Source organism: Fusarium verticillioides, chromosome 9 (genome assembly GCF_000149555.1).
Source record: "Fusarium verticillioides 7600 chromosome 9, whole genome shotgun sequence".
Lineage (NCBI taxonomy): Eukaryota > Fungi > Ascomycota > Sordariomycetes > Hypocreales > Nectriaceae > Fusarium > Fusarium verticillioides.
In genome coordinates, this window is record NC_031683.1 from 2,234,448 (window position 1) to 2,261,444 (window position 26,997).

General features: G+C 47.9%; 14 protein-coding genes across 15 annotated transcripts; 6 read left to right on the forward strand and 8 right to left on the reverse strand.

Moving 5' to 3' along the window:
• Nucleotides 1-572: 572 nt before the first annotated feature.
• On the forward strand, nucleotides 573-2,106 carry FVEG_10175 (hypothetical protein; the record flags this gene model as incomplete). Its single annotated transcript, XM_018899235.1, has 9 exons — nucleotides 573-680; nucleotides 734-780; nucleotides 830-967; nucleotides 1,011-1,077; nucleotides 1,129-1,156; nucleotides 1,205-1,217; nucleotides 1,273-1,699; nucleotides 1,750-1,834; nucleotides 1,886-2,106. 9 exons carry the CDS (start codon nucleotides 573-575, stop codon nucleotides 2,041-2,043), a joined length of 1,071 nt encoding a protein of 356 aa, XP_018757262.1. The 3' UTR covers nucleotides 2,044-2,106.
• A 565-nt stretch (nucleotides 2,107-2,671) lies between these two features.
• FVEG_10174 (hypothetical protein) lies at nucleotides 2,672-4,162 on the forward strand. Its single transcript, XM_018899234.1, has 4 exons — nucleotides 2,672-3,115; nucleotides 3,163-3,626; nucleotides 3,682-3,809; nucleotides 3,861-4,162. The coding sequence occupies exons 1-4, from the start codon at nucleotides 2,828-2,830 to the stop codon at nucleotides 4,013-4,015; spliced, it is 1,035 nt and encodes a 344-aa protein (XP_018757261.1). The 5' UTR covers nucleotides 2,672-2,827; the 3' UTR covers nucleotides 4,016-4,162.
• A 1,228-nt stretch (nucleotides 4,163-5,390) lies between these two features.
• On the reverse strand, nucleotides 5,391-5,694 carry FVEG_10173 (hypothetical protein; the record flags this gene model as incomplete). Its single annotated transcript, XM_018899233.1, has 3 exons — nucleotides 5,391-5,558; nucleotides 5,606-5,621; nucleotides 5,675-5,694. The coding sequence occupies 3 exons, from the start codon at nucleotides 5,692-5,694 to the stop codon at nucleotides 5,391-5,393; spliced, it is 204 nt and encodes a 67-aa protein (XP_018757260.1).
• An 830-nt stretch (nucleotides 5,695-6,524) lies between these two features.
• Nucleotides 6,525-7,869, reverse strand: FVEG_10172 (hypothetical protein; the record flags this gene model as incomplete). Its single annotated transcript, XM_018899232.1, has 3 exons — nucleotides 6,525-6,742; nucleotides 6,794-7,785; nucleotides 7,835-7,869. 3 exons carry the CDS (start codon nucleotides 7,867-7,869, stop codon nucleotides 6,525-6,527), a joined length of 1,245 nt encoding a protein of 414 aa, XP_018757259.1.
• Nucleotides 7,870-8,887: 1,018 nt separating this feature from the next.
• FVEG_10171 (hypothetical protein) lies at nucleotides 8,888-10,949 on the reverse strand. 2 transcript variants are annotated; one of them, XM_018899231.1, is made up of 3 exons: nucleotides 10,926-10,949; nucleotides 10,748-10,858; nucleotides 8,888-10,642 (listed from the first exon to the last, which is right to left on the reverse strand). In XM_018899231.1, exon 3 carries the CDS (start codon nucleotides 10,612-10,614, stop codon nucleotides 9,277-9,279), a length of 1,338 nt encoding a protein of 445 aa, XP_018757258.1. In that variant the 5' UTR covers nucleotides 10,615-10,642; nucleotides 10,748-10,858; nucleotides 10,926-10,949; the 3' UTR covers nucleotides 8,888-9,276. The 2 variants fall into 2 exon arrangements, with proteins under 2 accessions (XP_018757258.1, XP_018757257.1); XM_018899230.1 differs by having other exon boundaries at nucleotides 8,888-10,858.
• Nucleotides 10,950-11,865: 916 nt separating this feature from the next.
• On the reverse strand, nucleotides 11,866-13,105 carry FVEG_10170 (hypothetical protein; the record flags this gene model as incomplete). The annotated part of the gene is made up of 3 exons (XM_018899229.1): nucleotides 11,866-12,038; nucleotides 12,112-13,022; nucleotides 13,071-13,105. 3 exons carry the CDS (start codon nucleotides 13,103-13,105, stop codon nucleotides 11,866-11,868), a joined length of 1,119 nt encoding a protein of 372 aa, XP_018757256.1.
• A 373-nt stretch (nucleotides 13,106-13,478) lies between these two features.
• FVEG_10169 (hypothetical protein) lies at nucleotides 13,479-14,616 on the reverse strand. The gene has a single exon (XM_018899228.1). The coding sequence runs from the start codon at nucleotides 14,550-14,552 to the stop codon at nucleotides 13,521-13,523; it is 1,032 nt and encodes a 343-aa protein (XP_018757255.1). The 5' UTR covers nucleotides 14,553-14,616; the 3' UTR covers nucleotides 13,479-13,520.
• A 1,426-nt stretch (nucleotides 14,617-16,042) lies between these two features.
• FVEG_10168 (hypothetical protein) lies at nucleotides 16,043-17,769 on the reverse strand (the record flags this gene model as incomplete). Its single annotated transcript, XM_018899227.1, has 4 exons — nucleotides 16,043-16,548; nucleotides 16,597-16,839; nucleotides 16,930-17,317; nucleotides 17,389-17,769. 4 exons carry the CDS (start codon nucleotides 17,767-17,769, stop codon nucleotides 16,043-16,045), a joined length of 1,518 nt encoding a protein of 505 aa, XP_018757254.1.
• Nucleotides 17,770-18,582: 813 nt separating this feature from the next.
• FVEG_10167 (hypothetical protein) lies at nucleotides 18,583-19,194 on the forward strand (the record flags this gene model as incomplete). Its single annotated transcript, XM_018899226.1, has 2 exons — nucleotides 18,583-19,117; nucleotides 19,169-19,194. The coding sequence occupies 2 exons, from the start codon at nucleotides 18,583-18,585 to the stop codon at nucleotides 19,192-19,194; spliced, it is 561 nt and encodes a 186-aa protein (XP_018757253.1).
• Nucleotides 19,195-19,614: 420 nt separating this feature from the next.
• FVEG_16736 (hypothetical protein) lies at nucleotides 19,615-20,632 on the forward strand (the record flags this gene model as incomplete). The annotated part of the gene is made up of 6 exons (XM_018905975.1): nucleotides 19,615-19,622; nucleotides 19,681-19,780; nucleotides 19,831-19,958; nucleotides 20,010-20,181; nucleotides 20,273-20,444; nucleotides 20,553-20,632. The coding sequence occupies 6 exons, from the start codon at nucleotides 19,615-19,617 to the stop codon at nucleotides 20,630-20,632; spliced, it is 660 nt and encodes a 219-aa protein (XP_018757252.1).
• A 40-nt stretch (nucleotides 20,633-20,672) lies between these two features.
• Nucleotides 20,673-22,308, reverse strand: FVEG_10166 (hypothetical protein). Its single transcript, XM_018899225.1, has 2 exons — nucleotides 21,436-22,308; nucleotides 20,673-21,383 (listed from the first exon to the last, which is right to left on the reverse strand). The coding sequence occupies exons 1-2, from the start codon at nucleotides 21,775-21,777 to the stop codon at nucleotides 20,829-20,831; spliced, it is 897 nt and encodes a 298-aa protein (XP_018757251.1). The 5' UTR covers nucleotides 21,778-22,308; the 3' UTR covers nucleotides 20,673-20,828.
• A 429-nt stretch (nucleotides 22,309-22,737) lies between these two features.
• FVEG_10165 (signal peptidase I) lies at nucleotides 22,738-23,654 on the reverse strand (the record flags this gene model as incomplete). Its single annotated transcript, XM_018899224.1, has 3 exons — nucleotides 22,738-23,163; nucleotides 23,211-23,425; nucleotides 23,475-23,654. The coding sequence occupies 3 exons, from the start codon at nucleotides 23,652-23,654 to the stop codon at nucleotides 22,941-22,943; spliced, it is 618 nt and encodes a 205-aa protein (XP_018757250.1). The 3' UTR covers nucleotides 22,738-22,940.
• Nucleotides 23,655-24,025: 371 nt separating this feature from the next.
• FVEG_10164 (hypothetical protein) lies at nucleotides 24,026-24,369 on the forward strand (the record flags this gene model as incomplete). The annotated part of the gene is made up of 2 exons (XM_018899223.1): nucleotides 24,026-24,097; nucleotides 24,145-24,369. 2 exons carry the CDS (start codon nucleotides 24,026-24,028, stop codon nucleotides 24,367-24,369), a joined length of 297 nt encoding a protein of 98 aa, XP_018757249.1.
• Nucleotides 24,370-24,825: 456 nt separating this feature from the next.
• Nucleotides 24,826-26,067, forward strand: FVEG_10163 (hypothetical protein; the record flags this gene model as incomplete). The annotated part of the gene is made up of 6 exons (XM_018899222.1): nucleotides 24,826-24,891; nucleotides 24,950-25,168; nucleotides 25,215-25,524; nucleotides 25,572-25,690; nucleotides 25,739-25,916; nucleotides 25,964-26,067. The coding sequence occupies 6 exons, from the start codon at nucleotides 24,826-24,828 to the stop codon at nucleotides 26,065-26,067; spliced, it is 996 nt and encodes a 331-aa protein (XP_018757248.1).
• Between the last annotated feature and the right edge of the window lie 930 nt (nucleotides 26,068-26,997).

The window sequence follows — 26,997 nt, forward strand, 5'->3', positions numbered from 1 at the left end:
GGCAAGCGACTTGGCAAGGGATAATCAACACTGGTCCCTAGCAAATAATGGGCAGACATACAACGGGGAAGAGTGTCGTGCATATGAAACGTAAAGGATCAGCCAACAGGCCAATCGGTTGCTGTAAATATTTCCGAACCCAGTCATTCAGTGGATTGATGCAACCAACAAAAGTCTCACAAAAGAAGGTTGCAATAATGATTCGCCGTGAATAGGTGTCCTTTCTCTGATCTGGTCAGATGAGGGTTATGAGACACGCACTGATTTGAGAAGGGATTGGTCATTTATGATGATGATGAGCGCGTCTCGATTAAGATTTCAAACGTCGCCTAGAAGAACAAGCGCATACGGCACATAGACTTGAGTAAAGAGACCATTACTCGCGGACTATCCACGGCGGTAATTACATGCAGATGGTGACAAAGTGACAGTGCGACATAAAATGCAACATCCTGGCACCGGGAAAATCCTGCGGCAATGGTAAGGAATAGCCGGTGTAACCTGATCCTTTTGCTGTTCTCGATTTCTTTTTCCCCTCAATTGCAAACTTAACTTCATGAGACACAGCAATAATGGCCTCACCAAAAACTGACAGCGCAGGCGGGAGCCCTCGCGATGGCGTTACCAAGCAGAATATCTCAGCCGGAAGTTCTCCCGCTGGAGACCCTATCATCGCACAGGTATGAAGCGCGACAGGGCAATTCGTTACTTGTCATATTAACGTGTTTTTCAGGATGAAAATGAGGGTGATGCCAGCGACTCAGCATTTGGAGATGATGCGTCAGTCTCGCCCGGGATTACGGAAACTTGAACTAATGGTGTTCTACAGAGAAAGCTCTACTGCTTCCATCTCATCAAGCATCCTCGAATATCGCAAATTTCAAGGACGTACCTTTCATAGCGAGAGGTATAATACGGAGTACTTTACACCGAACGACGAGCAGCAGAGAGATTCAATTGATATCACGTAAGATCATTGTCATGTTCAAGGAAAGTACTTACACAAATAGGCACCATGTCCTGACACTGCTCCTTGATGGAAAGTTGACGCTTGTCCCTTTGAAAGATGATATCCAGGTCAGTTGTTCCAGTCACCTAAATGCTTACGGAGACACTGACAAGCTAAAGCGAGTACTTGACGTCGGTACTGGAACTGGTATGTTACAAGCCCCAACTTAAGCACATGAAGACTGACTGTTTGAAGGAATCTGGGCTATGTACTCACCTCTCAAGCTCCCTAGTAGGATGCTCATCTGGTACTAACTGGTGCAGTGACTTTGCCGATGAACACCCCAGCGTCGAGGTCATCGGAACAGACCTCTCTCCCATCCAACCAAGCTGGGTCCCACCAAATGTGAAGTTCGAGCTTGAAGACGCGACGAAAAACTGGAGCTGGCCTGAGAATTATTTCGATCTTGTGCATGTCCGCTTTCTTATGGGCGCGATAGTAGACTGGGGAACCCTGTTTAAAGAAGCTTCTCTCTGTTGTAAGCCAGGTGGCTTTGTTGAGTCTGGGGAGATCAACCCGACTTTCTACTCAGATGATGGTAGCATCGACGACGTGGAGGCTCTACAGACCTGGAATCGATTGGTGATCGAGAGTGGTAAGGGCTTTGGGCGAAGTTTCACTAATATCGAGAACGACGTTCAGCTATTTCGCGATGCTGGTCTGGTAGGCGTGCAGAGCTTTGACTTCAAGGTTCCACACCCTCTAGACGTTAGACAAGGCTCCAAGCTAATAGTATGCAGGTTCCCATTGGCGGATGGCCCAAAGACGAGAAAATGCGAAAGGTCGGCCAATTCCTCCGTGCTTCGATAGAGAATGACCTCGAAGGTAATTCAACCTCTTCTCAACTTGTGATCAAGAAATACTGAATACTCCAAGGATATACAATGGTGGTTTGGCACCAGATTATGCATTGGCCCGAAGATGAATATCAGGTGTTCTTGATGAACATGAGAAAGGCGTTCAAGGATAAGAGAATTCATGGATACATGCGTGTTCGATATGTTTATGGTCGAAAGCCAGATGCGGAGAAATAGGTCTAGGCTGTGTAATAGTGTCTCATTATCCGACTTTAGTCCAAGATGAAGATTATTAGCAAGATAAGAGTGTGTGCCCGGGATTCAGTTAACCGAGAACTTTTGTTTCCTCTTCTCGCTTCTAGGATTAAAGCGGAAATCTATAAGCCCACTTCGGGAGGGAAGAAACTCCAGAACTATATCATGAATTATAAGAATCTTTAGGTAATTTAGGCTAAGATCAGGAGACCCTTTACTAAGCTAATTTTCGCATTCTCTCCTCAGACATCTGAGCATTCTTGCTCCCCGAGCGCTTATCACAGGGAATTCTCCTGTAGCCAGCATGTGCTATGTCTATCACCTCGAATTCGTGCATAAGCGAGCAGTCTTGGCATCACTCTCAAAACAACCTTGTTTTTCGTATGATAAGACGTGGAAAGTCTCCACTAATGAATGTTAGTGATTGGTCTGTAGATATGCAGTTGGTTCAAGCCCTGGATTTTCTCCATCTTGTTGCAGAAATCCCTCCAAAAGTCGGACCAGTTTCCCGTTTTCTCTCTAGTATGAGCTTCTAAACGACGCGTCGTCTCAGGAGAATACGAGAAGGATCTAGCTACATACAACAGACTTTAGCGAGTTAATGCTACCACGTTCTCCAAGTTCCGTGTGCTGATTTAAGCCATCAGCCACCTTGTTCTCGTCGAAGGCTGAACGGGTATAAAAGCCTGCATACTATGTGTAGATCACATTGAAAAAAAAATAAGCTTATCGTATCCAGCTTCCTTCACAAGCGGTTATTCGAAATATGGGGCCCACTCTCAGTTCACTTCGATTCCGCTGGTCTTATTCCCTTCGGGAGCCAGTCTCAGGGGGGGCGAAAAGGCAGCCTGAGCCCAAACCACAGGATTTGAAATCTTTCATACAACCTCTAATAACATCTTTTACCAATGAGATTGGTTACTCTCCTCTCAAGAATACTAGCAACGATGTTTTATGGAAGGCTATGCGTACACACGCGGACAGCACAGGTGTACCTTATGAAGAGGGGTCGCATTCATGGCTGATGTTTAAGGTTGGATATGTATATCCAGTCGTAAGTTGCGCCTAAAGCTCTTTCTTATGAAGGCTAAGAACACTTAGGTCTGTTTCCCTCATCACCCGTTTGAGGTTCAGCTCTATATCGGAATATACTCATGGTTTGGCCTTCTCCTAGATGACCAGGCTGCGGAGTATCTCGAAGAGTTCTCAATGTTCCATGAACGTTTCTGCGCGGATGAAAAACAACCCATTCCCCTTCTACAGGCTTGGGCGGATCTCATGAAACTGACCTTCAAGTATTGGGATCCGCTTGTGGCCAACTTTATCGTCACAGCATCTCTCAACTTCCTAAACTCTAATGCTCTTGAGGCCAGGAAGGAATTCCATCAGATAGAGCGCACAAAAGCAGGTCGTAGTTGGGCATGGTTTCTTCGAGAGAAAGATGGTGTAGGGGAAGCATATGCTTGGTTTACATTCCCGAAAACACTTTGTCCTGACATTTCACTTTTTCTTGAAGTAGTTCCTGACATCTCCATATGGATTGGACTTACAAATGATGTACTATCGTAAGTCTATCGTTGCTCGTATATCAGCGTTCAGATCGAGGCTAATCAAGTGCAGGTTCTATAAAGAGGAAAAGGCTGGCGAGACTCGCAACTATATTCATAACAGGGCATGGTATGAAGACAAAGACCCCCAGTCCGTCTTCGAAGGGATCTTGGATGAGATAACGACTAAAACTCAGCAAAGTAAGCGTACACAAATATCCTCATTTTCACATTGACTGACCGCTCCCGTAGTGCGACTTGTACTGAAGGATCGAGAGCCATACCTCAAGCTATTAAACTCTCATCTCCTCGGATACGTTGCATTTCATAAGCTGAACAGTCGTTACAGACTATGGGAGATTGGCCTTGGAGAAGATTCCACGGACCGAACTGTGTTAGAGCACTAACTGGCGCATTACTCGCTTTTGCAGGAACAAATATAAAGCGTCAAGCTCAATTTGAGCCATACTGTCTACATATTTTCAAAATGAGGATCCAGAATCGGTCGAGTGTTAAACTTTCTCGACTCCAGATCTTTAGCCTTCCAAATCCACTAATCATAATCCTCGTCAACCTCTAATTCAGAGCTTGAAGCCGAAGGTAGGGCGTAGCCTGTCCAGTTGTGCTTGTTGTCTCAGACTCCAAGTCTTCTATTAGATGTATTGGCTATGTAAATTTCATTCTCACCCCTTTCTATTTTTCCTTTTATTGAACTCACTCAGACGTGCACAGACTTCCTCTAGCCTATCTTTGGCTCCTTTCACATTGGATGATTGACGGTCTCTTCCTTTGCACGACGTGCAGGTCGGTGTTAGAGTGCCATCTGCGAGATTGTTAGATCGAATCATATACTCCACTGGCTCTCATCATAAGCTTTAGTATCATTATAAGACTTAGGAACAAGAAGCATAAACTTAGACTTGAATTTTATAAACTCATCATAAGACTCACCGTCATCACACCAGTCCTCTTCTTCCTAGTCTGGACTAATCGGCCCGGAACCCTTAGCATCCAAAGTATTGACAGAAACCGCCGCACTAAGATCGTTGCTACGAGATCGCGCAGACCTCAGTCCGACTCGGTCACTCAAAGATAAAAATCCGTTTTGTTGTGTTTGGCGTCCAAGTATGCTTTGTAACTCGAGCTCCAAAGTCAGTCTCTCCATCATGGCCTTTCCTTCTATCGCCAGCTTTTGCGAGAGCTTTTTTGAGGTTGCCAGATCTTCTTTGCAGGTATATAGGTCCTCGGCAAGCTTGGCAGAGACATTTTGGAGGTCTTGAAGACCAGCGGCTTGTAGAGACGATAGGCTTCTACCACAAGTCTCCCAGGTCTCAAGAATTGGTCTTGGTGAAGCTTTCCCTAGCCATTTTCTCAGTAAAACCCTTCTCAAGAGTTGGTTGATATATCTGAGAGTTTTTCTTGTCGAAATTCTTTAGTATTTTCAAAAGTTCACGTTCTTTCTGCGCGAGCTGACTGGTGCCCAAGTCCTTCTCATCTCCCAAGCCATTCTCGCTGGCGTGGTCTTGAGAAAATCCAATGCCTTTAAACCGAAGAAATCATTGAACTAGCACCATGGCAACATTCTCTGGAACACCAATCTGGTTCATCATTTCTTCTTTAGGCTCCTTCGATGGAGATGCTGACAATCCTGTGATGTACGATACGAAGTTTGCCGCAATCGTCGGATATAAATTGAGTGGGTTCTGTGTCGTTTAGTGTCCGAGTGTTCAAGACTAGATTCACTTTCTCTTCCAGTCTTCTCATCTCAGAAGATGCCAAGAGTTAGACACAAGGGAGATCCAGATCAACAGCGGCAGCATGAGCCTTAAACGTAGTCGCAAGCTCTGAGCAGAATGGGTACTCTTCAATATCGACAGTCTCGAGTGGTTTGAAGAAGATGTGTTCTTGTCCAGTCGTGCAGCAAGTTTTGGGCATTTTTTGAGGATCGTTCTAGGGATCAGAAGGGGCCCTTGGGACCGGAAGAGGATGTGACAAACGTCCCCGGTGTACTGCCTGGGCCCTTTGTTAGTCTCTCGAATGTTTTGTTCGTAGGTCAGAACACGTACGACTTTTCTGGGAACTTCATATCGCCTCGATTCATGACTTCAAACTGTTTGATTCCAGATGATGTAGACAGATTCCAAAGAAACAAGAAGAGGGGGAAAGAGGATTTCTCTGCTAACGAAAGTTCTTGTCATGTTGGTGTTGTCTATGACGCATCCTGGTAGGCCTCCCGCATCAACCAATGCTAACTCCATCAGTAGATAGGTCAGGTGGCGCCTAAACTGTCCAGTAATTGGAAACACATCTTAAACCCTTGTGTTATGGACAAATAGGCGATTCGGGAATGCATAGTGTCAACTAGACCAATGCTGGGGTCGGGCTTCTGCCCAGCGAGACCGAAGTCTCCAACTTCCATCCATCCCTAACATTTATACTACTGTGAAAGCCACTCAGACTTTTAGGGAACTACTCTATTGGCCTGAGGAAGTAGCTGATGTGTAGATTGCCTTTGCAGGAAGGGGTGAAGTCCAGTGACGCCACTTGATCACTTGACATATCAGCAAATTGAGAGCTTTGAATGCGGTGCTTTGACCTCGACACTACCCACATGGCATGCAATTCAGGCGAGGGAAAGGGCATTTGATAGCTCTTCACTGGAAGAATCTTGTTTCTTAAGCAAACGCTCCCGATATCGCATTTCGCAATAGTTAATGATGGGCATCAAGGTCAAGTAATATGTTGTATTTTCCAAACTATAACCGAACTGGCAGATAACGCGGGTGTATCTGTCCACTGCATTAAGCTTCGATAGTAAGAGACTATCCTAAAGCATAAGGATCTGACGTCGGGATTCCTTGACCAGCATATGCGACGCCCGTCACAGCTCAAAAACCTAGACCACTCACAGCGCTATTACCAACGGTCGTATGCATAGAAGAGATTCATCCTGTTTGCGTTACGCGAATCCTCCGTGCTTGGTGTCGTAGTAGCTTGAGTCTCTGACTCGACAAGTACTCCCTCATCGTCAGAATCAACGACGGTACACTCTGTCCGTTCACTCTCTGACTTTTCGGACTTCTCGGTCTCGGACTTGGGTACCTCCCAGTCAACAGCCGACGATTTCTCAACCGCTGAACGATTAGCTAGCTGCAATCAGCGCATTGGATTATGTATTCACTTACCAACAAAGTCCTTCACGCTTGCGATGCAACCCGCAAGGCCAGGGGTAGGGGGGTTTGCCTTCTTTTCCGGGTCAGCAGACCCGCCGCAGGGAGGTGAAAATGGACAAGGCCAGTCTCTCACCCTTGAAGGCCTAGATTGAGCTTCCTCTTGCCTGTTTGCAGCACGAGACTCATGGTGAGGAACTGTCTTTTCGTGGAGCTTCGAAACATATGTTGTCGGGTTAGAAACAGCTCGTCCCTTCCCTTTGTCATCGGGTTGTGGAGTCTTCAGGACTTCCTGATATTTCTGACTCCTACGCTGCTGTGTAAATTGCGACGGTTCAGGCATTTCTGGCATAGAATCATGCGAAGGAAGTTGTGTTCCCATAGGAATGTCTCGTGTTTCATTTCCAGGCTCGGGCCTCCCTTTGGGTTCACCTGTTGGCTTACCCCGGGCCTTCAAGACCAACTTTCGAACAATCATTTCCGTGATACTGTTTGAAGTAGTCCGGCTTAGGAGATTAGATGCAAGTTGGCTATGAGGGTCCGAAAGCACCTTTTCAATGTGAAGTGAGATATACTGCGCAAGTTCGGGGAAGTGTTTGGTGTCAACATTCATCTTTCCCAAGATGGCAACGAGATTAAAGAAATCCATCTCATGGTAGAAACGCACGCAATCTTTCTTTGCCAGGTCTACCAACGCAGGCAGTTTCATCTTTCTAGCGGCTTCGATGACTTGGAGCGACAGTCTGAGCTCATAGGCCTTCGCTGCATCGCCAGATAAGCCCGAGGGTTTGACGCAGTTATACTTCTTTGTGTAAAAGAAATGGATAATTACGTGGGCTGTGTCATTTCCAATGTTCTGCATGTCCACGATCGGCGAAGCGGACTTGGATCCAACTACTTCCGCCCTATTGTTCATGTACAGAACATGGACTGGGATGACTCCTCTGTGGATCCACGTGATCGAATTTCCCTTTAACAGGACCTTGACAAAGGTGTCTGCATAGGGTCTAAATGTTTGTTAGCTTAGAGGGATTCATGATGGTCCACTATACTTACGACGTGATGAACTGAGCTGGCAGATCTTGAGACATGGTGATTGGACCTTGGGATATGGCGCTCGAGATATTACCCATCGAACAAGGTAAGAAAAAGAAGACGAATATGAGAAGAAGAGGTTCGAGGGGGTACTGACGCGCGGGTGGTTTGCGGAATATATATGTGTGATAAGATTTGCCGCGTTATAGAAACTCAAGGCACAGCCCACGAAATGAAAATTATCGCCCCCTCATAATGATTTGAACATCCAATCATATCGTGGGCGCAGTGATGGTGACTTTGACACTCACCTCTGTTGAACTCTGTGGCCCAAAGACTCTCAGCCCCCGAAGCCACACGCAGATATTCGACGCTCAAACGCTCACCAAATGATCTGAGCTTTCCAGCAGATTCTAGGTTCTCTCTGCCGGAATAAGCTCTCAGCCACAAGTCTCAACTGCAAATAACACTTCTAGCCCACAACTTAGACATCAATACCGCGATGACTGACCAATAGCTATAGCATAAAGCTAATATGATATGAACCTAAATGATGACTCCTTAGCCGGCCTTGGAGGCGTATAAAGCTCTAATCCCTCGGCCAAGAAAGGTTAGCTCAACACTTCTTCCAGCAGATTCGATTTGTTGCGGGGTCACCCACTGTGCTGGGGTGTCAAACTTTGTCACCTCTTGTCTTGGAAGAAGATTCCGAGGTTTATCAGGAGCCACAGGTTTCAAGTACGAATAAGTCTCACTCAGGATAACTAAGCTTTATGTTTATCTTTCCATTTTCATCTTAAAAGCGGTCAGTGACAGTGACACTTGGTATGAAGATGGCAATAGGCTTCACTACGGTTCTTCGTCTACGTCACTCAATAAGGCACAGAATGTCCTGGTGCATGAAACCTTATACTTAGGGTTTCCCTCCGCTTTAGTTTAGTGGTCATGATCATTCTGCAAATTCGAGGCTTACTTACCTATGACGCCAAGTTGTAGTTCAATCTGTCCAAGACTTGTGCGTTTTGTTTTCTGGCTATATCACATCCACCGCTATTGCTACAGGCAATCTGCGACCTCAGGATCAACAGTACATCATTTTCTCGTTCATCACCTATGTTCGCAGCATAAAGCTTAACCTTATAGGTGGCAGTCATTCATACAGGATCTACAGTTACCAGATCCACCAGAATACACCATGCGGGAGTCTTACAGAAAGTACTGAAAAGATCAAATGGAATCCCCAGACTATCGTTCTCGTTGCATCGTAGGTTCCGAGTCAACCTTTTCCCGTAATCCATCTCACGCTGTATATCCGTTTTTCCAACCACAGGTCTTAACCAAATCTCAAGGACTGTGTCTAGGAGTCATGATCATGTTCGGTATCCCAATCCATGGGCCCTTCAACTGGAACAGGGCTGCCGTCCAAGGTATGCGAAGAACATCTACACGATCGCCCAGGTGTGTCAAAGGAGGTCATCGTGTTCTCGGGTACATTTCCCTCCAGTTGATGTCACTGGTCGATCACAAGCTTCTGTAGCCTCATCTTCAGTATCGTCATTTTTGTCTGCACCTGTTTCCAACAAAGTTTCGCCTGGTGTAGTTGAAGGACCGGGAGCCGGTCTCTCGCTCGAAGCAGCGTGTTTCATCTGCGGCAGGTTCCCCTGGTAGGCCGCATGAGGCATTCGTTGTCGATGAATCTTCAGCTCTGGGTGACCCATAGCCTCCAAATCCATTTGTATCCAGGGAGTGTAAGGGATGCTTCCACGACTCGAAGTCGTCGATGTATCTCTGGATGGCGTGGGGGGCACAGGTATATCACTTCTAACCGAAGAGGCGCTAGAAAAGGGAAGCGGCTGAGAATAAGCCAACGTAGCGGGAATATCCAAAGTTGGTTCGCGCACGGCTGCTCGCTCAAATGGCGGTTCAGTAAAGTTACTTTTCTCCCTTCTGGTCGCATGCTTGGCCGCGGCACCGAAGAATTGACTACCACCTGACTTTCTCACTCCCGCCATTTCACCCTTCGGGTTGATCCACCTCGTATCGGGAACCTTGGGCTCATCCCAGCCGAGAATATCAGAAGCAGCCGTTGTCTCAGCGACCTTCCTTCTATAGACCTCGCCTACCATGGAGTTCTGTTCACCCAAATTGCACCCAGATTCGCTAATTTCTATGAGTGCTTTCAAGAGTATCTGAGCGACTGAGAGTGATGGCTGGGCCTGTAGTTCGGCTAGTGCCCTTTGGCTGCCTCTCTGACAGTAATCCAAAGCGGAACCAACCAGTCGCTTCTCCAAGTATACGGAAAGACTTGGGAACAAGTCAGACTGGTAGTTCAATTCTTCAAGGAGGTTGATTAGTTCCATGAGGCCCATCTCTTGAGCCTTGCGGAAGATCTCTTTCGCGGACTCCGACTTGAGGTCCTCCATGTCGAACTGGTTTGCAAGATTATGTAGGTGAAAAATGTCTTTAAAGTACCATTCTTGCGTTCTCTCGGAATGATAGCCCCGGAGACGAGTAAACGCCCCAGATGACAGATACTCCCACAGCATGTGTCCGGAACCTTGAGGTAGTTTGTGCAAATTGATGCAGTACTGAGGTCCGTTATGGTAGGAGGGATATGTCATGCCGTTGTGAATATAGCCGTAGGGATATGATGTCGCAGCATGATAGGTGATGAGCCTGTAAAGCTTCGGGTATTTCTTGAGCTTCGTCAACTCGACGTGAAAGAAATCATTTCCCTGAACTTCGATGGCGACTTGGTAACCTTGACTGCCCGGCCAGCCTGAAGACATTGACGTGTCCATGATCGAATAGGCTTGGTGTTTTTGTTTGCTGGGTGAGTTTATTAGCGTGGTACGCTGAAGGTTTGACGTGGATGAGAAGAGAAGAGAAGAGAAGGATACAGCTGCTGCACGGAGCATGTCATCGAATAAATACCTAGATGACGACTTTCGACTCTTCTCTCGGGGTCCGACTTTGTCTCAAAGTTCAGAGACGCCATTGGCCACTTTTCTTATCATTGGGAGACCCTCAGGGGGCAAGGAAATACTAAAATTTAACGTAAGACGTTAAAATAAACTTAGAAAAGAATCCCTAAAGCTTAGGCTAAATTTACCTAATATTTTCATCGCTTAGGGTCAAGGTCCTGAGTTTTCTTTCCTCTCCTAGCGAAGTCCAGCTTATGAAGGCGGGCTGTTTAAGTGCGGAGAACAAATCACTGACAGCCACGCATAGAATGACTTGACTCCGAATTTGACTGTGGGAAAGTTTATCTTTTTGAACTTTGAGACCCTGAGCCTATGAAAGTGGGAATGAGGCGGTAGCCAATAACGTTAAAACCGCGCAATTATGGCTCATGCATGGCACCGCATGCTCTTATGAGTCACAGATTAGATTGAGACAATAGACATGCATCATCATTTTCTCTGGTATACTTCCGCACAAACCTTTTATCAGCCGCGCCACCTTGCGATAAGCCAATCCATGCTCCACTTGGCCACTCTAGAGGGTCAATACTGGAGGTTGTTCTTGAATTAGTCCTGGTCTCGCATTTTGTGTGCTAGCTGTATCTTTTGCTGTCCGAGTGGTGACCTGTGGAAGACGACAATCACGTGCCTCAGCAGTGATTAAGCTAACATCACTACCACACCCTCAGCAGCACAATGGAACATCAACAAGTTTAATACGACTGCATAATGGCGTTAGTTCTTTTTAACTGGGCTTATTCTTAGGTCTTCTTGTTTTGTTTTTTTTGATATGAAGTGTTGCTCTCGCTGAGTGAAGTCAAACTTCATTCTAGTCACGTGCTTTCCATGGGCAAGCCAGCTTGGACGAACTCAGCCCAGTTTTTGTTCCCTGCATCATCGAAATCAACCATCAAACAGATCAGATTCACGACAATCACGATAGCAAGCGAGCTGCGAGCGGGGGGAGATTCGGTGTATTACGAGCTAGGCTATCGTTCCCTTCATGACCGCCTGATACTAATCTCCTTATGAAGCCCCATTGATCTCGAATCTACCATTCCTTCCACAATCCTGCGTTGGCTGAAGGCCCTATGACCAGTTGACGGCCTCTTTGTCCTCTGGCCAGTCCATACTGGAGCCAGGTGTGAGCTGATCATTCCAGGTTCCAGGTATGACGGTCGGACTGTCACATTGGTCGTGTCGCTCGAAAGCCTGGCGCTTACGAAGGGAGAAAACGGGCGGGTGTTCGTGAGCATCACCGACTGCCGCAATTAGCATTGGCTTTGGATATACAGCAACTTGATCTAGTCAAGGCTTTGTAAGACTGTTACTAACCTTCCTCAAAAAAAGACTGTCGGGCAGGCCAGTCGTATCCACCCCGACGCGTAGCGTTCCACTTTCTCTCACTTGCGAGTTCCTCGGCTCTCTTTTCGGCTTTTTCTTCAAGAGCTCCAACTCGCTTCCAACCCCGGCGTGAGGTCTCCCCATTCTGTTTCGCCTTTGGCTTCTGTGGATGGAGATTTTCTTTTTCGTAGCGAGCAGCTTCAGCGTTTCGGGACGAAGAGCCCTCGGCCCGTTCCATGGCCTGTTCCATATGGCACAGTTCGATTCTAGGATTTCCCCATGCAGACTTGTAGGTTGGTGATTCCATCTGACGGCCTCGGGAAGCCTTCGAAAGCAGGACGCTACGCAGTACGACCTGGCTCAATGTATCCGGAGCACCCAGCGCAAGGAGTGTCTCGTCAACATGGTCTTCGCCGCCATCCATAGCTGCGGTTTGAGAGAAGGACAAAAGTCGCGATTCGACATAAGCGGCAATTCCGGGGTATGCCTTGAACGGCAGGGCGGCCTCTTCCATGACTTTGATCAAGGCAGGGAGGCTAAGCCACTTGCCGACGCTAAGGATCTCCCCTTTAGCCATTTCACGGAGGGCGGGCAAGAGCAGATTGTCAGCAGCGACGTAGACACGAATAGCAGTCGCGAACTCGGCTGAAAAGTCCTTCGCATCTTTTTCTGCTTCCTTCTTGTGCTGGAGGTACTGGTAGGTACCCGTGACGAGGTAGTGAATGATGACATGGCCTGCATCGAGTGCGATGTTGTCCAGCCACAGTTCGGCCATAGGATGAGCAGAATTGTCGCGTTGGAAATCTGTAGCTTCCTTCATCTCCTCACTGAGGAGTGAGATGGGGATGTACAGAGGGCCCTCCTCTGAGAAGTAAACAGCACAGATACCGCTGGCGTAAGGCCTGCTAGAGTATTAGAACAAGTTTCATTCCGGGTAAGCGAGTACTCACGAGCATGTTGGTCCGGCGTCGCTGTGGTCCGCCATCTTGCACCGAGTTTCGTAGGTTGGTGAATGAGATAAGAAACGCTCCAGCGAAGAAATCTGTGATGGAAGAGAGAAGAGAGAAGAGAGAGAAGAGAGAGAAGAGTGTGAGTTTACTTGTGAGGTGTTTGGCGCTTGGTCTTACCTAGTGCTGGTGGAGCTTGTGAATCACATTCGGTTTCGCAAGTCTGCTTGACTCTGCTTGGCGGTGTTGCTGTCATAATAAGCAAATGCCAATTCGCAACGACGTGCGTCTTAGGTCTTCTCAGCTGTTCAACTACTCGTTTTGCTGGCTTAAGACTTCACTAGAGGTCAAAAGTAGCATTGTGAAGCATTACGAGTGGTTTATCACAATCAGTCTACAATCATTTTCAAATCCCATACAACAAACATCTCATACAATTTAATCATGGTATCATTACCAACATATCTGACTTGCTGATAAACAGAAATCCAATAACTCTCCCGCTAATGTGTCTATCAAAAGACGTATCTCGTAAATCGTCTTCCAAGAGGCAACAGCCTTATCCTGAAATGATGTAGAATATTTCCAACAGTCTATGAATGAATAGTAAAAAAAGTACTTGTCCCTCTCGGGCGGCTTCTCCTTATTGCGGGTGCCGATCTTCTGGCAACTGTTGAAGTTTCTGACCATGGCGCGCATGACTTTTCCACATTTGATCTTGGCATCTGGGATCCAGTGATTGAATGGATTCAGAACGTGCTCCACGGCATCGTCGAAGGGGTCAATAGCTGCAGGAGCCCTATACTCACTTTCTTGTATGACTCGTCTCAGTTCTTCTAGAAGCGACAGACATTCTCCCAATCCTGGCACAAGGGTTGGAAGGGTCTGGTGAACCAGATACCAGCCTCGTTCCAGAGCTGGCCCCTGGGCTTTCCGCATCAACTGTAGCGTTGCCCACAGCCAACCCACTGTTTTGGGAGGTTTCACGGACAAGAGAATGTCTCTCGCCTCTTGTCTTGTCAAGCTCTGCAGGAACTCCTCAGTGTAGTCGTCAATTCGGTGGATGATGCCGGTGATATGCTTCATCACCAAGGGAGTATCAACTGTCGCAACCAGTGCCAAGACAGGGCGCAGATGCTGCTCAGCCAGCTTGACAGCATGGTCTCTGGCTAGCAAAGCTAGACCGCGGATGTTATACTTGCGTCCGACAGCCCAGGCCTGGAGTGCGATCTTGTACTCTCTCAAAGCTATATACTCGTCTTGCTCTGCGGCCTCATAGTCAACTTCATAGGTGTGTGACATTATATAGTCCACAAAGACGTGGCCAGTCAACTCGTATACACCTTTCATCTCGTATTCATCCTTGTCTTTGAAGAGTAAACTAAGGGCTCCATTATTTGTGATGCAAGTGCTAGGGACATTGAGCGTCAGATTTTTGAAACGAAACTGGTACCATTTACCCAGTCGTTGTGCGAGAGAAACCATGGTGGCGAATGAAAAGAAAGGTCAAATGTGAGACAACAGAATGGTGAGAGAATTTTGCAGAGAGAGAATTGTCCGGTTCTGCAGAAGGGGGGGACGCTTACTTAAATAGACGGCCGAACAGAGTTGAACAACCCACATTAGTCACGTTGTAGGGCCCATGTTCACTCGATCTGCCCTGAGTTCGTGGATTTGTGCACGTGAATGGCTTGCTTTGACATGACTCACTGGAATATAGTTAAAGTTGTAATAAACTTCAGGCTACCAATCTATCATTGGCTGCGAAATAAGCTTCACATCGCTTTCCAATACATAGTATAGCTCTATACTTTCAAACAGCATTAGCTAAGAGTCAAACGAGACACTACAGGAATGAGTTTCTTTGGACACGCAAGGATGCACATATGATCACACAGATGTCTCTTGACGAACCGAAATCGAAGTCTGCGGATGAAAGTTTTATGGTCCAGACTATAGATGACCGCTTTTCAGGTTCTTCTTGATGCAAATTATCATGATTTGACTTCTCGTACTCTTCTTGCACTTTAGCCTGAAAGTATGGCGAATCGGATTTATGACGAGAACACCCAATCGATTGGACAGTGTGTGCACTCAGAAAAGGTTGATAGATTAACCTCAAACTTGGTGACTTCTGACGACAAGCTGAATCGACAGGATCCTGGTGTCTTAGCCCTAGGCCACTAAACTACTGTCACGGCGACGCGCACTCTCATCTTCGCAATGTGTTGACAAAAGGTTCACACCATCGCCATCAGTTGCCATATATCAGTATCTTACTAGATATTACTAACACGCTCCATGCACAATAAGGTAGCTACAGCACTGGGCATAGATAGCCACTTAGAGACCCAACCTTCCACCTCCTTAGGGGTCTCTCTCCTGCAGCAACTCCCACTTCGATGTCTGGCTCACTCTTAAGCTTGCTTGCATCGCATTATCTCATTACTCATCTTGCTCCAGACGAAACTGTCATGTGGTATGGCTAAGTTCCAGTGGGTAATGGGGCGAGAGATCATGCGTGATTTTCTATGATGCAAGCGGCTTGAATCTTCCCTCATCGTGGATCTGCCCATCTTCACCAGTCCTACGTAGTTTCACACATTGGGCGCCTGATCACGGCAGCGGCTAACACCCAGCCATAGAACCTAGCTAGAAACATCTCTGCCTAGAGTTCTCCTGGTTTATCGTCTTGTTCGAATCTCTGACTGTAGATGCTTGAGAGTAGCCTGACAACTGGCACACATCTTGCTAGCGCGATCGAGTGCCCTACTTAGGCTGTGGTTTTCCTGATATATTCGCAAGCATTTCTTTTACCACGGTGATTGTGATTTGTGAAGATGAAGCTCATGGTCATAAAAAGGAGCATTTCTGTTCACCATGACGATGAATAAAGAAAATAGTGTCTACAAATTTCATCTCGCATACAAATGGATTCCTGTCAGGCCCTCTCCATTGTTCTCCCCCACCTTGCCCTAGGTCAGCACGATTGCCTTTGCCGCCAATTGCAGATCAAGATGGCTTCCCTCGAATATCCTTGTGAAGTACGTGCTGTATTTGGTATTGTGCTCGAGCACATTCTCCTTTAAAGTTGGTGTTTCCGGCGGGAATAAGAGGAGAGGGAACAAGCAGGCTTTGATGGTGTTTTTTTCACGATCTGAAAACATGCACCGCTCCATACGTGTATCATCAAAGGCTTCATCCGGTGCATAGTAGAAGAACTTCAGTCGCGTGGTGTTCGATGTGAGTTCGATCTTGAACTCCAGCGCCGATGTGAGAAAGAAAGTGAAAACGGCATCTTGCCTCGACGCTTCTTCTTGGTCTTCAGTCTCGCCATTTGGAGAGACGAAGAAGAAATCCAAGTGTTTATGAAGGATACGATCCAGTTCATCAACCTTTCTTTTGATGATTTCGGGCTCATGCTTCCTGATGAGGTTTGTTAGAACATTGCTGTCTGCTTCATGAAGCTCAGTGGGACCCGCTGGATCATGGATTAGCCATGGTCTTCCTCAATGCTGCAAGCACTTACAGATATCAAGGATGAGCTTCCGATAGGCTTCCGCCACAGGATTGGGCGCTTGAATGAATGCTGGGAAGGCTGGCTCGAATATCATTTCGATAACTGCTGAACCTACTAGTCCAAGGAGCAACTTGTCTTTTAAAAGCTTGGACTCTCTGACTTGAGAAATGCAATCTTTCAGGTCTCTCTTAAAGGTATTAAGAGCCCAGGACTCGGCGAGATCACTGCAAGAGGCTTGTTTGTCTGGTGCTTCTGAGTCACGTCGGCATGCTTGGGCACAGGCATTTTGCATTTTGAAAAACAAGCTCGCGTATGCCCCTGAGATTTCTCTTGAGCTCATACCTGGACCGTTGGCGTTGATGGTTCTGCTGCGTCGGGCCCTCACATGTGTAGACTCCAGAAATTGCTGAAGTGTGTGCAGCACGCGGGCTTCGGGTTTGTAATGTTGCTCTAGCTCTTTCTTGAGCCGCTCATTTTCGATCAGCGACGCAATTAATCGGGTTTCTATTTCCACTATCTCTCTTCTAGTGGGTGGTAGGGAACCGGCGAAACCTTTCTCGACGGAGGCTTCACCCCTCTTTGGGGATGAGTTTTCGACAAGTTGGTTTGTCGGGCCGAGGGGCGATGAGGCTTGAGATGACTGTTGCGCTGCTGTTATTTGACCAGTGTCTACAGAGGAGACTTGATCAACGAGGCCCGCGGTTGCAGCACCTTCTTCGCCCGGCAATATCTGTAACCGGATGTTCATCAGCACGAGGTGAGAGAAGAGTGGTATTATTGACTTGACGCGGTCATACTCACGGTTTTCAACTTCTCTGGAGAGACCAAGAAAGTCACCAAGAGCCTCTTGAGGCAGCATTTCGCACGCGCATCGTCTGCAGACTGGCTAGCGCTGATGTCGGGTATACGGTTCAAGAACTGATCAACGTTCCTGGCGATCTCGTCTGGTAGGTTCAACGAATCGAGGCCAGATTCGAGCAAGTTGACATAGTCATCATCGCCTTCCATCTGGCCATGCTGGCTCGATATATGCTGCAGCTGCTTCTCCGCCTGGTCATTGGTGAAGGCTCGTTGGACAGTGTCTTGGAATTTGGGAAATGCGGTAGTCCAGAAATCAACGCCATTGCTAAAGCTCCATTGGAAGTGGGCTAGGAGCTGGCAGGTCTCGTCATGTTCCCACATTCTCTGCTGCCTTTGTTGCCTTCTACCAGGAACGCGCTTCTTTCGGATTCCTTCCTTGGGGGGTTATCTGCGTACTGGACTGTCTTGGTTCTTTTTCTTAACTTGTACGGGCTTTCGTTGGCTCTTTTCGGACTACGTGGGGTATTTGGATCCATCGTGATGAGTCTATTCAGTAAGTTGTGAATTTGTGAAGTTGTAAAGGTGACGTGTGGGATAAGTCTTGTGAATGTTTATTCGGCTTTGTTGATAACCACCAGCTGTTGGTTCCTTTGTTTGACGAATGCCAGTGGCGTTTCTTTGTTTCACAGGCATCGGATATCTGCATATGTAATGGAACCACGCTAGAGGAGCAACAGTGAATTTGCGGGCGCAAACCTGCGGACACCCAAAGCTCTGACAACAAAGAAAAGAGCAGACTGGGATTGTGCAAAGATTCAAAGCCGGGATAACATATACCCTTCATGTTTCTTAACTATCGACAAATAAACAAATTATATATTTCTGTTGGGTACAATCAAACTATAGAAATTCACAAGATTGACCATAGTTTTCCTTTACAGACAAATGAGAAAGCAAGCCATGTCACAGTTTGTTCCTTACTTGTTCGGATTCCGTTGAATCATCAGTGCACAAACTGTAGGACAATAACTCAAGCAGCATTTTCTCACTTGTCCCATACAAAATAAGGCAGCCATGGCTATCACCTAATGCCCTCCATGCTTATCTTTAAATGCCCTTCTTTTCTTCCTTTCTCTAACATTCCCTTCTTTTCTTCCTTTCTCTAACATTCCCTTCTTATCCCACACCATCACAATGCCTCTCCTTAAGACCCCAAGTAAACTTGTCGTTGCCGTTGACTTCGGCGAGACAAACTCTTCGGTCTTTTACGCCCTTCTCCCCGGAGGAGTCCAACCGGAAAGTCCCCATCTGGCTGTCAGGACAGTTCAGAATTATCCATATGAAATATCGATGCACAGAGGGAATTCGATGTTCTTGGAAGTCCCAACGCTTATGCGATACCCCAACGACTGGGTTTTTCGACCTCTGGATGAGCTGAGGAGCGAACCACCAGGTGCTATCCGTCCGAGGAATGACCAGGTACAATGGGGATTCCAAGTGCAGCATCATATGGCAAAGGTTATGTCACATTCTGACAACACACATTCTCTGCTGTACGGGTTTAAGAATCTTATGAATCAATCAGAAAATCACGAAATTCACAACCCCCATCTCGTCGAAACTCTCCTCCGACTATCTAACAATGGTCCTTACTCAAGGGAGATCTCGCTTCACGAGATGGTGCTCTTGGTGATCATTGTGGCTACTCTCTGGTCGTTCAATAATCGAGGTAACCAAATTCTTGGCTTGTGAAATTTCTCACCAAACTGACCAGTTATAGGAGGGAGACGTTTTCACGATCCTTGACGCAGGCGGAGGTACTTGTGATGCCTTAACTTATACTGTCACTCGCAATGTTCCTCTTCGGCTCGAGAGACAGCTGGCGCATCATAGCGGCAAGTAGCCTATACTGTACCTGTGGTGGGCTGTTCTGACTGGGTATTTTCTCTAGGTGGCAACTGTGGTTCCAATGCACTGAACAATGGATTCCGGAAACTTCTATAGAGTCTCCTTACAAACCATGATTATTTGAATGAAGGTGGCGTAACTTTAGAAGGTCACATCCGCAAGTTGGCAGTCCATGACTTTGAGCACCTCGTCAAGCCTGGGTGGGTTGTCTCTCAAAAAAGCGAAGATTGTGAGTTCGAGGTCTTTAGGCCTCGGTCTGACCCTGGGAGTCGGAACCAGGCGAGAGATAATCAACCACCTTGCCCTAATCGATTGACAATGCAGGCGTAAGTGCTTTACCGCTAGTTCATTCACCAGATGAGTTTGGTCTGATCATCTTAGTAGTGAGAACTTGAACAGCATCTACCGACATGTATGTGAAGAGGTGTCTATGCTTGTGACGAAGCAGCTACAAGCCACGGCACAACGTGGCCTGATACCCAACGTGAGTAGCGTTAATGTTTGCTGGGATGTGAATGAACTAAGAGAAACTAGCATGTCGTCTTGATGGGCGGCTTTGGGGAATCAAAGCCCTTACGAGCTCATCTCCGCAAGGCGCTGGCAGGCTTCAACAAGGCCCACGATTCCAATACTGCGTTATATGTCGCCGACGAGGAGGAGCGGTCAGATCCAACTCCCCCCACCTAATGACCAGAAACTGATGATGAAGACAGGCTCACAGCAATCGATGCTGTTTCCTCGGGGGGTGTTCTAAGAGCTTTGAACAAGCTCTACGGCCCTACCAGAGTCGCAGGTTGCAGCTGCGGTATCCGTTGTGATGAGCCTTTTGAGCTTCCCAAGCATGCGGGACTGCCCAGAATCGAGGGCTTTAAGATGAAACAGGAGGTATTTGTACCAGCCATACAATGGATTACGAACAAGGCAGGCCTTTAGTGTTTGTACCAAAGAAGAGTTGGTCACTGACATTTCATCTTAGGTGCTCAGAAAATTGGTGTTTGTTCTCAGGACAGATATCACGCACCTACTACACCGGCCGCTTCTGTTTGTGAAAGGGGGAGCGCAGGACCCTGGTAGCAATGGCAGCATGGATTTATACTGGAAGATTCCTTATGAGTTGGTATTGACCATTGACGGCCTAAACATGAAATGTGAGTCTTTTCTTTAGTTATACTGTCCAAGTTTCAAGCTGCCTTCCACGCCGAGATCCGCAAATTTGGCACCCTACGCTACAGACACTAACCATCTACGATTAATAGGTGTTCAACTTTTCAACGGGCAGCAGATTGGAGAAATGAAGGTAGGCATCGCGCCAGGATTCACACCAGGAGCCAACTGATCACGTCTTGGTCGAGGCAATCAAACAAACCTTTAAAGAAGCACAGGATTTGACAGCCTTCTATCCACTTATGGTACAAGGATGCTCTAGGGAAAGAAAGAGTCTTTATCTTTTATTTATTTATCTCGGCATCATTTTACATGTTTTACATTATTCTTCCCATTTTCTCAGATCTAATCAGTTATCCTCCAGCTTCTCAAGCGTAGCGGTCTGCTGCAGGCTGAGTTGCTGCCATAGGTTCCTTGCCAATTTCCATTTGTGGTGGTGCCCAGTTCTGCATGGGAATATTCTGCCCTTGGGGGGTTCCGTAATACTGAGGCACTGGCTGGAAACCTTGTGCTCCGGGGCCCCAGTAAGCCGGTCCTCCGAACACCATTGTAACAGGTCGTCTCATTGCGGCGTTTCGCTTCTGAGTATCGATACACGCGCCGACGAATAGGATGAAGTGCCAGAGCCAGATGAGGCAGGTAAACACTGACAGTGCAATAAAAAGCGTGCGTTTGCTGCTAACCTTGTCGCTGCTTGTGCAAATGTAACGTCCTCGCGCAGAATTGTATTCGCAGTCTTCGTCAAGGTAATCGAATTCGCTATAGTATGCGCTGAATGTGCTCTCGAGACCGCCTACGATAGCGGCACCTAGCCAGATGAAAAGGGAGATGGCGACATGGGCGCCAGGGTGAATGCCGGCCTTCCATTTCCGACCGAAGCGAGTGGCCAATTCGGCAATATCCCAGATCATTGCGACGACGAACTAGATAGTTTCAGTACATGGCATCAAATCAAGGGGGTTTGGAGAACCGTACAAGTGGACAAGCGCCGAGCGCGACCAGACCCAGTGTCTCAGTACTTCTGAGCGCGCCCGTAAGACCAAGTCCAACAATACAGCAAACGATATCGATCACGTGGAGTGTGAGCTTGGTGATCATCCAGGCCTTGGACTCGGCGACCCGAGGGGGCGTCCATTGCTGCTGAGCAGGCTGTTGCGGGTACGGCGCGTAAGGGGGTCCATAGCTGCGCGGGTCTTGCTGGAAACCAGGCTGATGTTGCTGCTGGGCGTACGTCTGGGGGGCATGTTGCGCGTTGGGAGGAACAGCAGGAGAAGCTGCTGGAGCAGGGTCCGTCTGGGTAGAGGATTCAGGTGCCATTGTACGAAATACGACGGATTTAATAAAATATAAAATGGAACGAAAGGACGCGCCCCGGGAATGAAGGTAGCGCGCAGCGATAACGAGTGTAAAAAGCGAATGGAACGGACGAACGAATGAATGACTGGAAACGAAAAAGAAGAGCCTTGTGCGAGAAGAAGGGTAAGACAGACTTTATTATTTAAGAGAAAAAGGAACGATTAGCTCGCTTCCAGCTGTGAAACCCCCCAGGCCATTATTCGAGATTGAGGCGTTGGATCAGAACCCCTGGGCCTTGCAAGGAGTAAAACTGCGTTAGTCCCTCGTTTCCATTGGCTTTGCTGTGAGCAGTAGCGCGATGGGTGGAGGTGATGATCCATGGATGGTGATCTAAGGGGCTTGTCGGTTACGGGAATGGCGATTTGTTTGAGTGCTCTACGGAACGGGGATTGAAGAGCCATGGTTAGTACCAAGGCTACGTGTTCTGGTTCCGGAGTAAAACTTGCTGTAAGTCCATGGCGACTTTGGGTGTTGGCTCTATGTCTGGTCCTTCATCCAAGGCTTCTTTAAACATGAAACATCCATGGCTGAGAACGGGATCATGATGCAGGTAAACGCACGAATTGTCGGCAATAGAAACCAACATCTTTCGAAAACGCCACTGACAGAAGAAACAAAGCGAAATTTTCCTTTTCATCCTTGGCGGCCGCCATTAAGAATCTCATGGTTAGCCGCTTTGGGTAAAGGTCTAGTTGCAGCTAAGATTAGACCTACTCCGTACCAGGGGACAGCATGAGGAAATCGCCGAACCTGAATGGCAATCCTATAGGGCTATGTACATGTGTCCCTTTCAATGAGTCAGTTAAACTGGACCCAAAGACCAGGCACCAGGTTGTGAATCTCTAGCAATATGGAGTACTCACCCACTCACCAATGCCTAGCCTTTGGTCAAATGCCTGGCCAAGACGACCAACGGATGTTGTGACATTGATACATCGCTTCTGCTGGCTTGGCACCAAATCGTCTCATTGAGATCCTTCGTCTCTGTCGGGAAATCACCGATATGCTCTGTGAAATTGATGCAATGGGTATCAATCGAATCGTCTCTTAGCGCTACTTCGGCGACAATGCAAGCGCTTATTCTGTATATATAATAACCAAGATCTTCCCGTCGCATACACCATTTATTCTCGCTGTAGAACCACCATGAGACCCATAATTCCCAACATCACTGTCTTTAGCCAAGGGTATTCCGATAGAAGAATCGTCACATAACCGACGAATGGCATGTATCCCACAACGCTTCCAATAATGTCACTTCGTACGAGGTAGTCCTGGTTCTTGGCGTAGAGCTCGGTATCGTCCGACATGTTGTTGTCTCCCTTGGTGAGAAGCTGAGCGGTATCACTGCGCATCATTAGCCATTGCCCACAACTCCTGCACAAACAGCATACCCCTTGCCAAACTTGCGTACAACTCGGTGCACGATAGGAATGTCCTTGTCCTTGACGTTGTAAACGACAACCTCGCCAATCTCAGTCTCCTGTAGCAGGTTTCGGTTCCAGAGGAAGAGGAGGTCGCCTCGCTGGAAGGCGGGCTCCATGGAGCCAGATAGAACGACGACGATCGGTGACGGTGAGTCGCTGATAACGGAGAGGCCTTTCCACATCTACGACAGGTTAGCTTTCGTCCAGGCGCTGAGCAAGACACGTTCGCACCATGAAGGCTGTAGAGAGGATGAGCGCAAAATTCATGAGCTGCGCAGCAGCTTGCCGCGGGTTTCCAAGAGCCGACAGCATGGTTAGGGATTGAATATCGGTGTCGTGAGGCGAGTGGATGTTGTTGTAGAGCTTGACAACTCCACGATGCAACGTTGGCGCTGGGAGCGAAATGGACATCTGGCTCATGGGAGCTCGAGGAGCACGGGCCACCTGGTCTGGAACAGCTGTGGCATTTTGGGGCTGGTGCTTTGTGGCGGTGCTAGATCAAGATGGTCTCCATAATTTCAGGGACCTTGACGCTATAAATGGTCTAACGCGGGGGGTGTCATGCTCGAAGAAGGTGATGTCATGACTACTTGTGAAGCATGAGATCGATGTCATAGGCGTTGTAGGCGAGTAAGGAGCTTGGTATTTAAAATGGCCGTCTCTGCTGGTCTTGTTCCTTGTGTTTACATTCTTCTTTATAATCTCCAAATTTTACCGATCCAAGTATTTTGAGCATCACCAGAATCCAAGCACCTGCACTTACACCAATCGTTACACTCAAAATGGCCGACAACAACAACCAGCAGCCCGGTCTCATCGGCAGCCACGCCCAATACGTCAAGGGAGCCGCAGAGGTAAGTCCTTCTCGATCCCCTCAGGACCTTTCACTCACACCTTCCAGGCTACCATTGGCGCCATTACCGGCTCTCAACCATGGAAGGCTTCTGGTGAGCAGGACAAGGCAGCAGGTCTTGCCGATATGAAGAAGGCCGGCGAGCTTCGAGCGCAGAACGACCCGAACCACGAGAAAGGATATGGAAAGGTCGAAGAGGTCGCTGGTAGACTTACCGGTTGCCAGGGTATGGAGCGAGAAGGGCACGAGAGCGCTGCGCCCAAGCAGGAATAAACGAATTGTGTTATTGATGAGTGTACGATAGAACTAGCATTGCGATAAGTTGAATTGATGGACTCGGCTGATGATACTGAACTCTTCATAAATTTAGCCCCGAAACGTGAGGGCCACTCACCCTTGCCTCCTTGCTTTTCGCATCGCCTCTCATGCGCCTTCCAGATGTGACTGCCTTCTTCGCTAACATCACAGCACCTTCTTTCTCCAGCTGCAGGCCGACACTTACCTACCACGATGGCTTCTTTCTCTCGACTCTCTTCTTCCCAGCTTCATCATCGCGTATCTTCGTCCCGTTCAGCATCGCCTCTTCGACGCCTGGTCCCCTACATTTCTTGGTTTCATCGGCTCCTCGCTCCAGCATCATCTCACTGTAATCATTTGTTTCACAGCATCTTTTCGATCATCGATCTGCACCCTCCTCCCCTTCTTTGCTGCTCCCGCTGAGTCTCCGCGATGGATTCAGCACCTCTCCTTCAGAACGCCGATGGCCTCCCCAGCCCCAATGTGATGCAGGATCATGTAAGTCATCTCCACGATGCTTTGGATCATTTTCCCCCGCTGACTCGATGGCTTATAGCCTGCCTTCCTTCGAGCATCTCACTCCCCGTGGTCATTCATTCCGCAGAATGTACTTGTTATCTTGCGTGGAATTGTTTTGTCGCTTGTCACAGCCGTGGGGATCCTCGTCCTCAATTACGAGATCCACGAACAAAGCGACTTCTCCGATTGGCGCATCGTCTTTGACTTTGCCAACATCAGTCTGTTCTTTGTCTTTCTGTACCAGCTCAAGACCTTCGTGAGTTCCACTTGAGGCTTGCCTCTGCTGTTGCTGACTTCTCTAGTCTTGGACATTCACCCATCTGTACTATCCCCACCATCATGATCGGCACATGGGGGGCTTGGAAGGATGGCTCATCCGAAGAATGTCGCTCCCCAAGCACATGGGTAGCCTCCGCAAGCAGTTCTACTTTACGCTCTTCTACACCATCACTGCTGTTTTCGCTTTTGCCAATTCGACCATCTACTTCTTCATCACGCGCCAGCACGATAGTGATGACAACAGTGGCGAGCCTCAACCCGAGCCTCAACCCCCCAACGGTACCGCTTCGCGCGTCTGGGCTCCATATGCCGAACAGACGCCTGCTGCTCCATGTAAGAGCACTTTTCCCATCGCATGTTTGCCAACTGACCATGAATAGTCACCGACATATTTGGAGAGGGATGGTTCCGTGCCTTCATCATCTTGTCCTTGTACGCGTTCGGTTCTTCGGTGATGGTGTTTGAGATCCTTGTTCTCAACAGCATTCGACGTCCATGGGTAAGTCGGTGTTCAGTCGCGATAACAGCTTACTGACCTTGTCACCAGACTGTCGGAATCCACCTCATCGGCATCATGTTCGCCGCCACAGCTTACCTGGGTTGGGCGGCCTTTGGTCACCTCGTCACCAAGTATTACCCATTTTTCTGGCTTGACAAGAACGAAGTTGGGTCGGACGAAGCGATTACTCTTTACTCCATTGGCTTCGTATTCTTGATGCCCATCAGTGAGTTGTCCCTCTGATTTGTAAGGTGCAAATGCTGATGACCACAGTGTACATCCTCATGCAAGGTCTCATCGCTTCCCGGGAGAGCGTCACACGATCAAACTCTGAGGCTCGGGCAATCGCTGCTGCCCAAGCAGCCCTTGATTCATGAAGGGGTACGAATTGGGAATGGTGATGGGCGCTGGAATTTGTTTGACGGTCAACGATGGATTGGGGAAGTCTGCCGGTTGAGTGACTTGATGTGATATAGATTGATACACCTGGTTGGGGTAGGGTTACTCGAGGCGTATGATTAACCTCTCAAACCTAAAATTGACTCGACTTCGCAGCAAGGAGATCTTTGTAAAACGTTGATAAACGGTCTGTGACGACGTTTCGCCGAAGTAACTCCAATGAGTTGACTCATTCAATTTGAAAGCCACGGCGCAATGCCTATAAACGACCTTCAGGTTTTTAACCGTCTTGGTAGTGAAGCGTGCAAGATGCACCTGTAACATTGCAGCGTCGTGAAGCTACGTGCGACAAGGACTTGGCGACACCACCTTGGATGCAAATCAACCAGCCCCGTTGTAGGATATTCACCAATCACACGCAAAGATCTACTGGCACAGATGGCAGGGCTCGGTAGCGTCTTCACACAGACCGTCGATTGGGTACCGGACGGATGAGTTGGTGAGGCACCACCAACAAGACCACGACAGGGCATTTTGCTGAGTGGCATTGCACGGTCACATTGAGAGGTTGGAGTGGCGATAACACGGATGAATTGATTGGTGTTGACACGAAACGAGCCTTGTTTAATCGCGGCAGTGCAATAACAACTAGGAAGAAAAGCCGGGGAAGGCCAAAGATGACGGTGAGTCGAATCGAGTTGGGCATTGACATTTTGAGCCTTTATTCTACACGTTGCAGGGGTCTTTGGCTGAGATAAAACGTGAAGTGAGTGTTGGCAGAGACTCATACTTGAGCCTGACATTGCAGCCTCGACAACGAGATCAATGCAAGATAGACTCGGGCTTCAAGATCACAAGAGATTTGAAATCAGATTATTAATTCCAGTGTTTAAATGGACCCAACAATG

Coding starts and splice junctions, on each gene's coding strand:
- FVEG_10169 (XM_018899228.1), bottom strand. CDS start 14,552: ATGGTTTCTCTCGCACAACGACTGGGTAAATGGTACCAGTTTCGTTTC.
- FVEG_10166 (XM_018899225.1), bottom strand. CDS start 21,777: ATGGCACCTGAATCCTCTACCCAGACGGACCCTGCTCCAGCAGCTTCT. Junction 21,384..21,435: donor CGCTCGGCGCTTGTCCACTT/GTACGGTTCTCC, acceptor GAAACTATCTAG/TTCGTCGTCGCAATGATCTG.
- FVEG_10174 (XM_018899234.1), top strand. CDS start 2,828: ATGGGGCCCACTCTCAGTTCACTTCGATTCCGCTGGTCTTATTCCCTT. Junction 3,116..3,162: donor TTGGATATGTATATCCAGTC/GTAAGTTGCGCC, acceptor AAGAACACTTAG/GTCTGTTTCCCTCATCACCC. Junction 3,810..3,860: donor AACGACTAAAACTCAGCAAA/GTAAGCGTACAC, acceptor CCGCTCCCGTAG/TGCGACTTGTACTGAAGGAT.
- FVEG_10171 (XM_018899230.1), bottom strand. CDS start 10,731: ATGCTCCGTGCAGCAGCTGTATCCTTCTCTTCTCTTCTCTTCTCATCC.